The sequence below is a fragment of the Rhinolophus ferrumequinum genome, chromosome 9, assembly GCF_004115265.2.
Source record: "Rhinolophus ferrumequinum isolate MPI-CBG mRhiFer1 chromosome 9, mRhiFer1_v1.p, whole genome shotgun sequence".
In the NCBI taxonomy this organism is placed as follows: domain Eukaryota; kingdom Metazoa; phylum Chordata; class Mammalia; order Chiroptera; family Rhinolophidae; genus Rhinolophus; species Rhinolophus ferrumequinum.
The window spans coordinates 82418211-82435228 of record NC_046292.1 but is presented as its reverse complement, the minus strand read 5'-3'; the positions used below and the strand labels follow the sequence as shown (position 1 = coordinate 82435228).

The following is a 17018-nucleotide window of genomic DNA, read 5'->3' as shown; positions in this document are numbered from 1 at the left end:
AAGAAACACGACAGAATGTGCAGGCTTAGAGAGAAACAGCAGAAGCAGGAGTGGCAGTAGCGGCGGGAAGTCCCTTTGGACGAGGAGAACAGGTGGCTCCTTCCACTGGGTCAGAGCGGCCCATATCGAACACCAAGCAGCTAAATGGAGCACCACATGGTCACCAAAATGCTAGAGAAGGTGCTGTCCTCAAATGTGTCTCTGTGAGGAACTCCAGCAGTCATTTCATTCTGTAGAGACTTACACAGTGTGAATATAATTTTTTAGAAATGATATTTGCCTCTCTGTTTCTAGCAGGTGGGGGTGGGGCCTTAGTCTTGCATCCTGGGGCTGAGCAGTCTCTAGGCTTCTCCGAGTCCTCAGAATTTCTTTCCTACCACATTTTCATAGTGCATGGCTGGAGATAAGGGAACTGTTGACTTAGTCATAGATTATATTATTCTACCCAAACAAAGTTCTCAAAATGGATTTTGAAGTCTGATTGGGAAATAATATTGTTATCGCTCTTTTCATTGAAGGGAGTTTTTCCTTCTAGTTGGCTGCTAGGGAATTAGGTACAGTCCTGACTTATTTTAGTCCTTTCTTCATCCTCTGGTAGATGGTACCAGGGAGTAGAGATATTTTAGGCCAAACATTTAATGTTCGTCTTGTGCAAGATCCAAACATTTCCTGCTGGCATGGTAAAGGACCTATTCTTGTAATCAATATCACTATGGATACTATATGTGATTATACCCCTTATTATTCCAATAGTCAGAACACAGGATAAGTAAAAACATATTATTCACAAAGATTTATATCTATGTATCTACAACCACGAAAGCTGCTGCTAGACTTTGAATTGAAAATTGGAAGAACATTTGCCTAGATTTAGCGGGTTGGCTTGGAAAAGGTGAGAAGGCAGATGGTTGGGGAGGAGGGGTGTGGTATGCGGTGTTAAAGGAATGAGATGTGAGCCCTGATAAACACAATCGCAGTGCAGAAGTAGCAGGCAGGAGATGGAGCCGAGGGCTGGCTGGAGAAATCCTTATGGGGACAGAGGCCGAGGAAGAGGGAGATGTGATAATCCAGAGTGGACTGTCTTTGAGTTTAAGGAGATGAAATTAGGAAAAGAAATGCAAAAATGCTTTAGAAATACACGTGGCGTTATCTCATGATAAGATTCTTTTCGTATGAAATGATCAGGGACAACAGGCAAGGCAGCTCTTATAACAGATTTCTTGCTGGATAAAAGCAAGGCAATCGACTAGATGGCCTCTAAGGCGCGTTTACCAATAAAATCTCCTTTTTAAAAATTCTGCTCTAGAGCAACTAATATGAAAGGAAGGCTGGCCAGACAGGAATTACCGGCTTATAAACTGTCGTTTGGTGGAAAAGGATCCATGGTCTCAGGCCCCAGTACCTATCCCTCAGGAACGTACTGAGAGAGGTCATGAGCCATAAGCTGACGGACTGCCTCTGTTGCCATAGCTACTAGTACATGTAAGAGGCCCTCCATTTTGGCCTGGAGGCAAGTAGCCTCATTCTGTGCCTGATATATCTTGTGGATTGGCTTTGTCCTTGTGATGGACTTGTGTCCTGCGGTCAGCATCCTTGTGTCTCATCAAGAAAATAAAAACAAAATTAAGTATTAAGTGACAGAGAAGGAAACCTATATTGAGACCCTCTACCCCCAGACCCCCCCCCACCTCAACGATGGCCTCTTTCTCCCAGTCAGTGGGGAAAGAGTCTGTCTGGGTATCCCCAGGTCCTCAGGCATGGTGGACCAAGCTTGCAGTGATCTGCGGAGACAGCTTCCTCCTGTCTGCTTCCATCATTGTTGGAAATCAGTGTTCCACCTCACTCTGCCCCAAAAGTAGACATTGAATCTTTGCTGGTGGTATCTATTTGATCCCAATAAATGAGTCAGTCCTCTGTCCCATGACACATAAAAGCTATTATAGGGCAGGGAGTGAGATGGTGACAAGTCATGCAGGGTGGCCCTCTGGAACCACTTGAGAGCTTTTTGAACATCTTCTTGAAAGCCAGCAAGACCTTCCTGAGGGTCTGACAGCATCTGTCCCCTTGGTACACAGCTCCCTACGTCTGTCTACGTACCCCTGAAGAATGTCACATACTTTCCAAGTTTACAATTGATTCCTGGCACCATTCCTTATTACTGCCCTTGTCACTCTCCTCTGCTCTTTAACCCACTGACATAACACATGCGGAGATAGAAAATGGGTAGATATTCAGCAACTGTGGCCATCACTACTGGCACCCTTCTCAGCGCAGCTGCTGACTTGGGAGAACCCCACATTGGATTAGGATGCTTGTAGACACAATTTCTAAGCTGAGAGGCGTCCAGGTGCCTGTGGCAATAGAGTTGTGTCCTCAGACCGGCAGCATCTGTTTCTCTCGGGCACAGTAGGAGAACAGAATCCCAAGCTACATTCCGGATCTACTAAATGAGAGAATCTGCATTTTAACAAGATCCTTATTTTAACAAGATTCGCAGGAAAATACAAATCTGAGAGGCACTGCTGTGACAGTGGCTCTTGACACTGACTGCAAATTAAAATAACTAGGAAGCTTTGAAAAATACCCATGTCAAGACCCCATTTCCAGAGATGGATTTAATAGATCTGGGGTGGACCTGGGAGTTAGTATTTGTAAAATTTGCCCAGTGATTTTATAATGTCCAATCAAGGTCAAGAGCTACGGCCAGAGAGACACCTGCACATCACATGAGTCTTGACTGATAATTCTTGACCACTTGGTACTTGTCTGGTGACTCCCAACAGACCACACTGTGTCTCAGGATTTCAGAAGCAGAGTTTCAAATTAATTCTAGCCTCAGTTAGCTTGACCTCCTATTTCACTCTATAAATTCTTCAGGAACTGCACCATCTCTGTCAATTTGCATTTGGTTAGGTGGTCGTTACTTTTAATTGCCTTAGCTGAGGAAGTTGGTAATTTATGCATAAAAATCAAAGGGGAGGATTGGAATACCCACGTACAAAAGAAGGTTGCTGATTTTTGCTGGAGAAAAATGAGATTAACAGCAATAGTGACTGCCCCTATGTTCCAGGCTCTGTTCTTGGCCCTTGACATTTCCCAAGTCATTTATTGTTCTCCAGGATTCCAGGAGGTGGGTACTAATATTGTCTCCATGATGCACAGAGAAAACTGAAACAGAAAGACACTGAGTTCCTTGCCCAGCGTCACAGGTCTATAAGTAGTAAGAACAAGGTAGGAACCCGGAAAGTCTGGCACAGAACTTTCTTTCTAACCACTGCTTCCCATGGCATCACCAGTGCGCTCCTTTAAATTTCTGTTCTGATCCAAGGAAGCTCAGGCTGAACAAGGAGTTGAGAAAATAGGGTTAGCCCTGGACTTGGACAGAGTTGGTAGCTACTTACGTGTTCCCATGGATCCAGAACAGAAGGTTTGGAGAGGAACTCAGAGATAGAGGAATCATACAATTGATTGTCCAAGATTAAATAATGCTAAATAATATGGACCTTCATTTCCATCATGCATGTTTGAATGTTTATGTGCCTGGCACAGCAGGAATTAATTCAGGACCAAACTGAGATGTGCCATTGCCCTACTTGGAGGTCATCTTATCAATGGAGGTGAATGGATTTGACACAGGTTACACAGTTTTTGGACAGGTGAGGTACATACCCTAGTTTTCTTGATTTCTATTCCAGTGCTCTTCCCACTATCTTGTTCTTCTTGCCCTAACAATGTATCTCTTTTTCAACAGCTCTCCAACAAGCATATCATACATCACCCTTCTAGGCTCCTTAAACTCCCTCTCCAGTACTTTAGTCTGCAACCAGTAGAGTCACTCCTTGACCACGGTCTCTAGAACATCTTTGCACAAAGTCCCATTTAATCCAAGAGAGAAGAGCCCTTGGATATCTTCTGTCTGCACTGATTGATCCACTGGGTAAGCTAATGCAAATGCGGAGTTCAAAGATGGAGAAGACAAACTCTTAACACTTAAGAAACTCAGGGTCTAATGTAAAAACAAATCTCTGGACAGTCCAGGGAAGGCTTCTTGTAAGAGGTGAGTTGAAATGAATGAGTGGGTGTGAGACAGGCAAAGATTAGGGGATGTAAGAGAGAGAAGCCCATGAAGGTGAGAAAAAGCATCAATGTGTAAGGAAAAGAAGCAGGTTGGTGTTGCTGGGGTGCACGTTTAGAAGAAGGAGAGCAAGAGCCAAGTCAGCAACTGGGTCACAGAGACCTTTGTGTGGCATTCCAAGGGCTTGCATTTTCATTTGTAAGTTGAGAGAAGACTTACAGTGTTTTAAGCAGACTAAGACATGGGAAAATGCTTCCATAGGTAGCTCTGTTTAGTTTTAGGCAATTTAAAAGTGTTCACTGCCATTGGAATTTCAAGTGATCTAACTTTTAATTCTTGTCCAACCACTTGTAATTAGGATTTTTCAGAATTTAACACAATAATGATCCTATTTTGATGCTGTTCAGAATGTAACACATTTATGATCCTCTCCTTAAGGAGTTAAACATCTAGAGAGAGGAGAGACACAGTAGTCTGTACCCACTTACAGTAGTTTCTATCACGCACATAAACATTCAAACATGCATGATGGAAGTGAAGGCCCATATGCTGGTGTCGTCCCATTTGCTCATTGGGACCTAATTATAGTAAAAAATTGGATGTAGTCTTACACAATGAGACTTACTAAAAAGAGTTTTGTGTTGAAAATAAGTATCTCAATAATATTAAATATGGTGAAATTTTTGTTTTTTAATTCAACGGATGTTTAAAAATCACTGTTTAACAATTTAAAAATTAATCATTATGGAACTCAATACGATTGATTTAAAAAGTTGTTCTCTAAGCTCTGAGTAATCAATTTTTTTCTCTGCACATCTTATATCTGCCAAATTTTAAATGGATTAGTTTCTTCCTTCCTTTCTTTTTTTAAATATAGATTTGGGGAAGGCATCAAAAATCTTTACCCAGATTTCAAGGAGCCAAAACTGGTTAGCATTAGATGTCGACACATCTGAAATGTCAACACATTTTTTTTTTTTTTCTGAATAGCTTCCTGTGATTTGGAGCCCTGATTTTGAGAATAATTTTCAGTATTTCATTTCTAAGTGTTTGCTTTCAAGGAGGATATTACCTTTGAGACTTTCTTAATCAGTTAAATTCCCCAAAAGTAGAAAGCATGTGAAAAAGCCAAATTGCATGCTTATTTCTCCAGGGTCTCAGTCTCCTCTCAGAAATATACACTCTTGTACTGAACCTTCTGGAATTGTTGTGTTTTTGCACACACAGCTTATGTTTTCACACCAGCTCATAGATTGGGTGGAAGATGCCACTTCTGCCATTTCTATTTTGATAGAACAGAATGACATGTGGGCGTGTTATGTGGGAGACTATGTGACTCTTGCCTTCCTTATATACAAAGCAGGGTAGAGTTCCTGCTCTTCTCTTTGGGTATGGGGAAAAAATGTGTACTTTGCCACCTGACTTCTTGGTGGTTAATTTTCAAACAAAATATTTTGGGGGTGGGGGTGTGGGGGAAACATGAAGGAGAATAAAACCTTTTATTTTAAAATCAACTAAGTTAAGATTAATTCTTCTTATGGAGAAGCAAATGGTTCCACCCACCTGGGATTAGAAAGCTTAGCTTACTGACATATTCACATTGCCCAAGACCCTGTCGAAATGAGAATTTCAGTCTCAAGTACAGGATGTGATTTTTATCTGGTAAATGTTTGACCAAAGGTTGAGATGCCACCTAATGGGACAGGGATGGCAACTCATCAGGGAAGGCACTGCTGAGGTAGGAAGACCTGAAAGGATCCTTGGGACCCATTTCCTTCAAACAAAACAAAGCAAAGCAAACAAACCGAAACAAAAAATCTTCACATTTAAACATTTTGTATCCATCAAGTCCTTCCTTACCTGAGGGAGACCCTGAGTCCATGTTTTCATGGTGATACCTTGCTCTCTGGGTTCTAAGCTCTCTGAACAATATTACTTTTAGCCTTAAAGTTCAATGAGGTGCTGTTTGGCGGAGGAGGGGAGATAATTTGATGGGGAGCTTTGAGAAAGTGCAAACTCCCCCAGGCTTTTCCTTTGCACACCTTGATAAAGACCTGTCTGAGTCCTTGGACAAAGCCATCAAGCATCACTGCCTTCTGCTTTGGACTAGTTTCTCCTCTATTTCCAGGAGTGGAGAGATGGTAAGAAGTGTTTCTGTAGGTAAAAGAGAAATACACTGACCCCATGTCCAGCGGTTAAGCTTCTCTCCAAATAGGTAGATGCAGGCAATAAAGATGTAGCTGACAGAGAAGAAGGCTGCCAGACCCACTGTGCTGAGTTCAGCAAACACAGGATACACCCACGTACCCGTCTCAAAGTAGATCCACAGGACCCTGCAGAAAATGACAAGTCACAATGATTAGGACAGTAGGGCAGGGGAAGCTCTTTTCTCCTCAAGATCAATGGATTTTAGAACGCAGGCAAATGAAAGGAATCAATGGGGACATTTGCCAACAGCTAAGGTGTTCCACAAAACTACAGAAGGGAGTCTTTTCTGGATAGGCTTTATTCGGTAAGACATCTTATTTCATGGGCTAGGCTATTTTCCCTAATCTATTAAGTTCAATGTTGGTGAAAAAATATGGGAGGATACTGAACATATCATTAGCCAAAGAGAGTGTGGGAGAACATGAATTATTCCTTTCCTGAGAGGTATCACCTGCTGAGACATTGAACCTGCTAAGATGGCACCCACTGGCTGGCTGTCAGCCAGACAAGTGGGGTTTGCCTTTCTGTACCTTAGAGTCAGGTGTATCTTTAATTAGCTCTTCAAATCTGTTGGGATAGGAGGGGCAGAGATTGAGCATTATTGCTGTAACACAGTATGCCTGGGGTTTAATTATTGGTTCTGATTTTACCTCATGGATATAGCCATGGATAGAGTGTGAAGTAGGAATGGATGGAATTACCGGAGGCTTAAATCTTTTTCATGTGGGAATAGAATATAAGTAATTTCTGTAAGCCAAGAGAAGGAAAGAAATGCTAGGAGAGGAGCCACGGTGTCTAAGTGAAACCTAAAAATTCAATTTTCTGGAAACCAACTGCACTGGAAGATGTGAAAGTCTAATTTTAAAATTAAAAATGGGGAATATGATTTTTCAGCTACGGCTTATAATTGGTTCACAGTACAGAATCTGGAACCAGGTTTCTGTGATTCAAGTCCTAGTTCTGCCACCTATTAGTCATGTTGCCTTCAACAATTTATTCAACCTTTCCATGCCCAGCACTTACGTGTAAAGTGGAGGTACAAACATCATGTACTTTACAAGGCCATTGTACGGACTGAAGGAGTTGAACACGTGTAAAGTAGAACAGTGCCTGGCACACTGCAATCATTTAATGAGAGTTTAAAAGCTTCTCTCCTCTGAGGATGGCACAGTGGGAATCTTCTCAGCAACCTTTCTTTTGAGGCTGCTCATCTCTTGTAACAATTAGGAAAGGCTAGATTATGCTTCATAAACAACATTCAAATTTGGATATCCCAGGTTACCAAAGGAGTTCAGATGGAAGAACGAAATTCTGCACTTAACTAAATTTTCATAAACCCAAGTGTGATCTTGGGTGTTTCAAATACTTGTCAAATGCTTGTGGTAGAGACAGGGACTAATCTCAGAGCCAGGACGAGGGTGAGGCAAGGGAGGCAACTATGGTATGAAATATAAGAGGCCGTCCCTGTGAATCAAAGACACAATCAACAGAGTGAAAACACAATCTATGGAACGGAAAAAATATTGGCAAATCACATATCTAATAAGGGATTAATATCCAGAATATATCAAGAACTTCTACAATTCAACAAACAATCCAATTAAAAATGGACAAAAGACTTGAATAGACATTTGTCCAAAGATACATAAATGGCCAACAAACACATGAAAAGGTACTCAATATCACTAATAATTAGGGAAATGCAAATCAAAACTACAATGAAATACCACTTAACACCCATTAAGAGGGCTACTATCAAAAAAACAGGAACTATCAAGTGTTGGAGAGAATGTGGAGAAATTGGAACACTTATGTACTATTGATAGGTATGTAAAATGGTGTAAATACTGTGGAAAACAGTATGGCAGTTGCTCAAAAAAATTAAACATTGAATTACCACATGATCCAGCAATTCTACTTCTGGGTATATACCCAAAAGAATTGAAAGCAAGGACTCAAAGAGACATTTGTACACCTATGTTCATAGCAGTATTATTCACAATAGCTAAAACATGGAAGCAACCCAAGTGTCCATCTATGGATGAACAGATAAATCAAATGTGGTATTTACACACAATGAATATTATTTGGCCTTGAAAAGGAAGGAGATTCTGACACATGCTACAACATGAATGAACCTTGAGGGTATTATGTTAAAATGAAATAAGTCAGTTACAGAAAGGCAAATATTGCATGATTCTGCTTATAGGAGGTACGGAGAATCATCAAATTCATAGACACACAAAGTGGAATGGTGGTTGCCAAGGGCTGGGGGGATGGGGAATGGGGAGATACTGTTTCATGGGGACAGAGTTTCAGTTGGGGAAGATGAAAAAGTTCCGGAGGTGGATGGTGGTGATGGCTGCACAACAATGTGAATGTACTTCATGCCACTGAACTGTATACGCTAAAATGGGAAACTTCATGTGCATTTTACGACCATAGGGTCGTGTGAGTGTAGGGCTGGCCCTTGGTTCCTAATCCCAGCCCTGTTAGTATCACTCTGTCCCTAACTTGTCTAGATGCTCCTCTCATGTAATCAGAACTCCAGTAGATTGAAAACAAATATTATTATTTCCAGTAGTGGAATTCTGTTAATGTGCATTCCACGGGCATGTGTATTTTAGAAGGATATCCACAGTACTTCTTTACTGCATGGCTGCTTCTCATGACAGGCCAGAGAAAGTATAAGGGACAGAAGTAGCAGTTTGGGGTCAATGAGGAGATTTGAAGACATTCTAAACGAGTTGCATTAATTAGTTCACTTTGTTTACTTTATGTATTTGAAATTCGGGCTTTCTAGTTCCCGTGCACATTAGTATATGATGGTCAACAAATAAGGACTTTCTCCTAGAGGTCTGGGAAGTTTCTGTTTATTCATTTTTGTTTCCTTCTCATAAGGTTCTGGCAAGGAAAGTTCTGGAAACAAGATAATGAAGTCTGTTTTCACAGAGAAAGTACAAAGAAAGTTATAGGTGTGTTCACTGACAGTGAAAAAAGTAATAAAAATACAAATAGAGTATCAGGCAAGACCGCAGTTATTTAAAGAAGGGCAGTGAGCAGAGAGGCCTGAGAGAAGGGATAGTCACACTCAGCTGGCATCACTTCTTTAGGGCTGCCCGAATATATGTTAACAGGAGAGAGAGAGCAGGAGAAAGAGAGGAGCGGGGAGAGAAGAGGAGGAGGAGGAGAATAAGAAGGAGGAGGGCATGAAAGAGGGATGGAGGGAGGGAGAGAAGGAAAGAAGGAAGAAAAAGAAGGAGGCAGGGAGGGAGGGAGGGAGGGAAGGAAGGAAGGGAGGAAGGAAGGAAGGAAGGGAGAAAGAAAGGAAAGTAGGAAGGAAAGAGAAGGAAGGAAGGAAAGTAGGAAGGAAAGAGAAGGACTGACTTAGCAAATCCAAAAGTAAATGCATCACTGCCCTCCATCTCAGTCAGTCTCAGCTTTTCCCTAGCCCCCAGGTAAGGTTCATTAACTCATATCTAAATGTTTCTCCAGGACACTCATTTCATCATCTCAGTCCAGGCTCCTTCATCTCACCTGGGTTTCTATAAATGCCTACTCACTGGGCTGTCCTGCTCCCTTCAATCCACTTTCCATGACATAGACCACCAGTCATCCAATAATCTTTTCAAAAGAGAAATCTGTTCATGGTGCTCCCCTTCTTCCAGTGAACCCCTGTTACTTTAGAAAAATACCCAAGCTGCCTCACTCAGCCTCCCTGGCCTTGCCCTGCCCGGCCGTCCACCCTCAGATCTGCAGTGCACCATATTGGACCCGCGTCTGTGTCTTGATGGACCAAGCTCGGCAGCTTCTGGGCCTTCCCCACAGAGCTGTGTCTGCTTGGAACACCTCTGACCTTTTCACCTCCTGGGACACACTTCTGCTTGCTCTCTGCCTGGCTGAGTCATACTCATGCTTCAAGTCCCAGCTTAAAAGTCAGTTTCTCAAAAAAGATTTCCTGAACATCCTCTCACCCCCATTCGGTTAGGTTCTTATGCATGTGCTTCCCCTACAATGAACTTACCCGTGTTGCCTGTTTGACTAGCTTTCTCACTAGCTTGGAAGCTCTACAAGGACAGGGATCATATCTATCACGCGTACCAGTTTCCTAAATGCCAGAACACAGCAAGTTCTTTATATTTTTAAACGAATGGCTCTTTGGGTGGCTCTACTAGCACCTATGGTTCCCTTAAAGTGCTGTTCCCTGCAGCTACAGGTAGACAGCTCTCAGCTGCCCGAACCAACAAGAACACTGCAGCCTCTGGAAACTGGAAAATGGACCCAGTAGCCTCCCAAATTTTAGTGAGCCTGATGTTCACTTTATTACTGCTTTGAAGAGGTCAGTGAGTCTGACTCTCAGGGGAGAGGTCAATCATACGTGTCCTTTTGGAGCTGTCTGCCATGTGAATTTGTGAGTCAGGGCAGGCAGGCACAAACTGGTAGCCAAAAATTAATCTTATAGTCTCCTCTCCTAAATCTTGTAGCTTATCATGAAATCCATAGCTTATCAGTAGGGAAATAGTGGAAGTCTGTGGCTTAGAGGTTAGTAGCAAGCGAGGGGGTTTGTGGGCTGTAAGCATAATTCTTAAAGCATTAACCCTCAGGTCATGTCTTTCCAGCCCAGTGGAATACATAGAAAAAAGGCTCCTCTGGTCCCACGTTTCATGCCAACTCCATACATAAACATGTGAGATGGGCAGCGTTACGTTTAATGCCAGAAGGCAAGCACAACCTGCATTTACATTTGCAAGTGAATTCAAGTTAGCAGAAGACTTCCTACAACGAAAATGTCCCTGAGAATGGAATGTGTAACCTGGTGACTGATCCCTGTGCAGCCTGTCGCTGCCCTTTGAAACTTATCTCCTGATCACACCTCAGTTCACCTACTTTCCCAGGCTTTCTGCTCCTCCCCTACAAAACGCTGCTAATCAAATATGAATAATGACATATTAAAAACAACCTCTAGCTTTAATAGCTAGAAAAATAAAATCTGAGTTTTAACATTAAGTTGTGAATTTCTACCATTGTCTTAAAACATAAATTCCTATCATGATTTACTTTGTTTTCAAATAAATTTTAGGTCAAGCAAAAATAGATAGGTGATAGATATAGATAGATACATAGATAGATAGATAGATAGATAGATAGATAGATAGATAGATAGATAGATAGATAGAATGAATAGAAACTGTGAAACTAAAGTGCTAGATAAATAATATACCTGGATGTTGAAAGTGTTGGCAGTAATGAGAGTTGGAGTAGCAATCTCTTCATGGCATTTAAAACCACTGCCCACCCCTCCCTGGCCTCCTTCTGGCATGAAGCTTCCTCTTCCCTTCAGGGACCATGAGTTTCTTGTACATTCCTGGTTTTCTACCATCTCATCATTCTTTGCTGCTTTGCTGCCCCCTACCCATGCTGTCCCTTAGAGGGCATTTCCCTAGCACTCACTTACCACCCCCTCCCGTCCTCTCCCCTCCTCTCCCCTCCCCTTCTTTTCCCTCCCCCCTCCCCCTTCTCTCTCTCTCTCTCTATCTCTCTCTCTCTCCAACAGTCTTATCCCACCACCAGAAGGGTTCAACTCCCTGGATCTCGGCAGTCCAACCTCTCCTGAGGAGGCCAGGTCTGATTCTCCTGGCCTCTCCTGGAAGTTCCTCTAGGCAAGTGTTTCTCTTCCTTGGGTGCTGATTAAAATTGCCTTGGGGGCTTTAAAACTTCTGATGCCCAGGACTTATCCTGAACCAATTAAATCAGAATCGTTTGGAATGAGACCCAGATATAAGATTTTTAAACTGAGGTTTTTTTACTTATACCCCACACTATTTCTTCCCTAACTTCTCTACGTCTATTAGTGGAATCACTCTCTTCTCAGTCTACCAGCAGAAAATTCTCAGAATTAACCTTGATTTTTCCTTTTCATTTGCCTGCTGCATGCCAGTTAATCCACAGAACCTATTCTGTTACTTCGACAATGTGTCTCAGGTATGTCCCTTATTTCTGATTGTACAGCTGTATCCCTCTTTGGGCTGCTCTTATTTCTAATTTCTAACAGGTATTTTGGGTGAGCAGGAGCTGAGGTTTAGACAGGAAGGATGAGAAGTGTAGAACCGTTTCCTCTCCTAGCCCTCCACTTCCACCCTACTTCAGTATGCATGCTGGATGTCCTGGCCCCCAAATGCTGATAAATAAGGGGAGTTGTATGGCATCTTTATATTTATTTTCATATATTAATTTACATGAGGGCTAAGGATTCCTTCTGTGGAAAATGGTGTTGGGATTCTGATCGCAAAGAAGATTGGAGATTATAAAACTATGGTGCACCTAAGTGGTCCCAGAAGGAGGTCATGCTTCAGGAAAGGGTAACAGTGGCTCGGGAACAGGATACACACAACACACGATTGGACGGAGAAGGGTATTAGTGATGCGACGTATGGCAAGATGGCTGATCCTAGAACTCAGCCCAGCCCTCTGGCAGTTTTTAAGGTATCCTGGGGGTATGATATCTATATGTGTAAGAGTGCATGTGTAAATGAGTGCATAAATTTAGAGGATTGTTAAACCTGGGCGTCCAGGTGGCTTTGCTGTGCATGTCACCTGAGTGAGAATAGTATAGAAGAAAGGAATTATCTCTCGCCTCATACCAACTGCTACTGAGAAATGACGTTGTCAATCATCTCCCACAAAGCTGGGTTATAGCTGCATATCTGTGTGACACTTGCACTTGGAATGCAATACCTTATACGCTAGCAGAGATACCTATGGCATCAGCAGATTTCTGATCTGCCAAGAGCAAGGTGGGGATACGCTCCCCGCCAGCTGGGGCTGTTTCAGTGGCCGGTAGCACTGTTCTAGCTCCACAACATAGAGGACTAATGGGCGCTGGCAGTGTTGGCATTGTTAGGAGTGGGGGTGTGGGTGAGGGGCAGCATGCTGACCTTAAAAGCGGAGCTGGGTGTTGATGATGGGCCCAGGAAACTAGGTACTATGGCTCTACAGTCTGGGGCAGAACAATGTTGAGGAGTGTGTACAACATGAGCATTCATTCAATTAGTAGGACTCTTTAGAGCTGGGGGTCTTGGGGGACCGGACCACCTGCAGCCAGGTGAAAGGGGCTCTGAGCACTCAGACGTGGGAAGACACTGGAACTATGAAATAACCGTGGACGAAGAATGAGACATCATGGTTACACTAGATAAAAAGAGTATTCTGGCTAACTTTTATCTACATATTGTTTTATTCTCTTTTGTGTCCCATGTCTTGCCATTTCAATCTGTTTTAAGCACTGAGGTCAACATAGCCTTTTGAAATTCTCTGGCCACGTTACTAATACTTCTCATTCCTAGCTGCATAGCATAGAAACAAGCACACAACAGCAACGATCCCATCTCCCATTGTCTATACTATGTCTAACCACCTCTAGCATGACATCCACAGCCTTGAGAGGGCAGTTCCAGGGTGGTTCCCTATTCGTCTTTTTCACTAAGAGGTCAGCAAGTGAATTGCTGACCACTGTCCAAACGTGGCCAGTGCTCTCTTGGCCTTGGGACTGTCCTGTGTTGTTCACTTTCTCCCATTTTTTGAAGTTCCAATCCAGCCAGTCCTTCAGGACTCAGATTCAATGCCCACCTTTCTCACACTGCACAGCAAGGCATAACCACTTCCTCCTACATGTTCCTGCGGCTCCTTGTATTTGTACTGACATTTTATCACTTCCCATCATGTGTTCTTATACTTTGTATGCTCATCTCCATTTATTAAGTGCAAACTCCCTGCAGGCTGGAGGTTGGCTTTATATAACTTTGCTTTTCCCCGCAAGACCAGCCCTGTGTTAGGGGAAATATTTATTCAATAAAGAATGAATGAGAGCCAGCAGTGGGAACATTTCTATTTTCCTGCCCCTCACCACTGCCTCAGAAAGAGCTAGGTGAGGTGTTTTGGGGTGAGAGAGAAGCGAGGAGTGAGTGAGCTACCATATTTATAGGTGACTAATGCTTTCCAAAGGAAGTGAAAGATTTGCAGTTATTACTACTTTGTAAAGCTTTATTTTTCCACTGAAGGGCCAGCCCTCCAATTTCACAATCTGAAGCATAACAGAAATCAAGTGCCGCATGTGAGGCAGTCCCCGTGGTCTCAGTAATTATTTTTAGGTTGTTGTGATGTGATTTCGGCAGTGAAATGCTTCCCCAGCTCAGAGTTATTGCCGTTTTTCTGACTCATGTTTGTTTCTCACGCTCCCTCTGGCCCGAGACCCTATTCCTGACCTCATCCCTGCTCTAGTGTTTCCCTATTTGACCATCCAAACAGGCACGCCCGACAGCTGACCCACAGCCACTTCCCTAAAACATCTCCATGGATATCCACAGTTTGTGGAACTTGTTGATGGTCATCTGTGGCCGTGAGGGCCCACGGGCCCCAGAGTGTTGCACAAGGGTGGAGACAGCAGGCAACAAAGAGTCTGAGCTCCCCTAATCAGGGAATGAACAGGAGTCCGGAAGCTTCAATCAGTGATGAGGCATAAAATGCCCACATACAAGTGTATTTGATTTATTCTAGGAATAATGGGGCCTCATAGACCAAATGCTGATTTACAGCTTCATTAATGATAAGGAGGCCCAAATCCCAGCTCCCCACTGGGGTCCACCCAGTCATATTTCTGCTGGTGACAGGTCTCCATCTCTTCCTTCCACTTGCTCCATTACCTCACTTTGACATCCAATCTAAGCACAGCGCTGGAAAGCTTTTAGACTCTAGAGACAGCGTTAAGTTTTCTTTGCATACTCAACTCCTCCAGTACTTAGCAGAGCATGTTTTGCATGTACTGTGAACTGAACAAATACCTGGCCACATGAATACAGTTGAAAGATAATTGGATTTGGAAATAGGGCTGCACGTCAGTCCCCGCTTTGATTTTCCCTGGCCATGTGACCTTGGGAATATCACTTACCCCATTGACACTGCAGGTCTCCAATGCTAAATGATCTCTAAGTCTCCTTCTACCACTCACCTTCTCTAATTCTATTTGCAGATTGATTGATAACGTCACCCATTGGCTAACGTCAACTGTCCTGAGTTACCACAAATGCCACCAACTGGTCTCCCTATCTTGCTCCTTTTTAATTTCCACACTTCGGCCAAAAATCAGCTTTCTAATCATCTTTCTCGCATAAACCACATCACTTCGCTCCTCTGCTTAAAACTTTTCCACAGGAAACCCCTCAGTTTAAAAGTCCAAACTCATTGATGTGAATTCATGAGCTAGCTTTTCCCTGGCCTCCAATTCAGCCACCGCCGCAGCTCCTCCAGCCTTTCACAGATGCTGTTTCCTCTGCCTGAAGGTTTTTCCCATGTCTCTTTTGACTTATTCCTATTCATCCTTTGGGTCTCAGTTTCAACATTACTTTCCTTAGGAAGCCAGCCCTCAGCATCCTACGGCACCCTGCGTTTACCCCGTTAAAGCCTTACCATCCTGTCTTCCCACTGTGTGTATACTTTCCTCTCTCCCATTCAGTCCCAGAAGGCAGCATGGTGCCTTGTACATTGCTGTATCATTGGTACCTTAGCACTGGCACTGGTGCCTGGCACTGGTGAATAATTAAAAGGACATATAATGCACTCACACCTGACTCCCATCTTGTTGCACCTCTTTGCCCCAACCACACAATTTCCTGCCTTGTTAGAATGTGTGCTCCGGCACTGACAAGCCACGTCCTCTTGATCACTACTTGTCATCCTTACGGCAACTGCAATTCCCCCCAAATACCAGTGGCCTTCGGTACTCTTGTACCTTCTTGGTTTCTGAGGAGGAATAGAGTAGGGGTCGGATTTGAGGATTAATGGTCAACTGCCAAGTCCTTACGTAGAACAAGTTAATAGATCAAAACTACTATCTTAAATCTATGTAATTTTGCTAACAATTGTCACCCCAATAAATTAAAAAAATAAATTAAAAAAAAAAAACTTCAAAAGTACTATCTTATATATGAACTCCAAAAGTTACACTTGGCAAGAAAGAGTAAGTAAGATCAAAGTCCACCAAAGAAAGAGTATGGGGGTTCCTGTGCATTATTAGCCAGCTTTCACCGTTTTTCTCCTCAAAACATACAACAGAAAGAACTATCTTTATGGATATACTCTTACTCCATCCCAGGTCCCAGGAATTCTATCTTTAGGAATTTATTCCTTTGGGTTAAGCCAGATTTGCCAAATACATGGCACATATCCTGCCACTCTCCATTCTCATGCTATTGGCAGATGTCAACTACCAGTAGGTCCCCGTGTTAAACCTTATTCTCTAAAATGACTTTTGTTAACACGCAAAGGCTCCAGGCTGGAAAAACAGTGTCGATCACTGGAGTCTTGGGGTAGATTTACTGGGCAAGTACTTTCTTCAAGAGAAGCAAGAAAGACTTTGGGCACTCAGGGAAAGAGGGGTGTGAAAGGGGAGGAGCAGACAGCACAAAAAGGAAGGAAAGGCTAGGAAGCAACCGTCACCTGAGTTCTGGCACAGAGGTGATCTGCTCCAAGACAAAGCCTGGGGAAGCTCATGGAGCGGGTACTGTGAGCCCAAGCCCTTTGGAAGGTGTTCGCTTTCTGGCTTCTGTCTCTGACACAGCACCATGCTGATTTAAGGGTTAGGGGTTACTCACATTGTCAGAAATGAACAGTTTATGTGAGTCTAGACTAGAGAAGGAACATCATGATTAGCTTCTAATCTGGAGGTATTGTGCTTGGCATG

General features: G+C 43.0%; 1 protein-coding gene across 1 annotated transcript in view; it reads right to left on the bottom strand.

Annotated features, from left to right (window-relative positions):
* ADTRP (androgen dependent TFPI regulating protein) overlaps window positions 1–17018 on the bottom strand; it is a 60924-nt gene that overhangs the window by 3965 nt on the left and 39941 nt on the right. The window contains exon 5 of the mRNA XM_033115473.1: window positions 6257–6408. Within this exon, the coding sequence (XP_032971364.1) occupies window positions 6257–6408 (152 nt within the window). The remainder of the gene's footprint in view (window positions 1–6256; window positions 6409–17018) is intronic.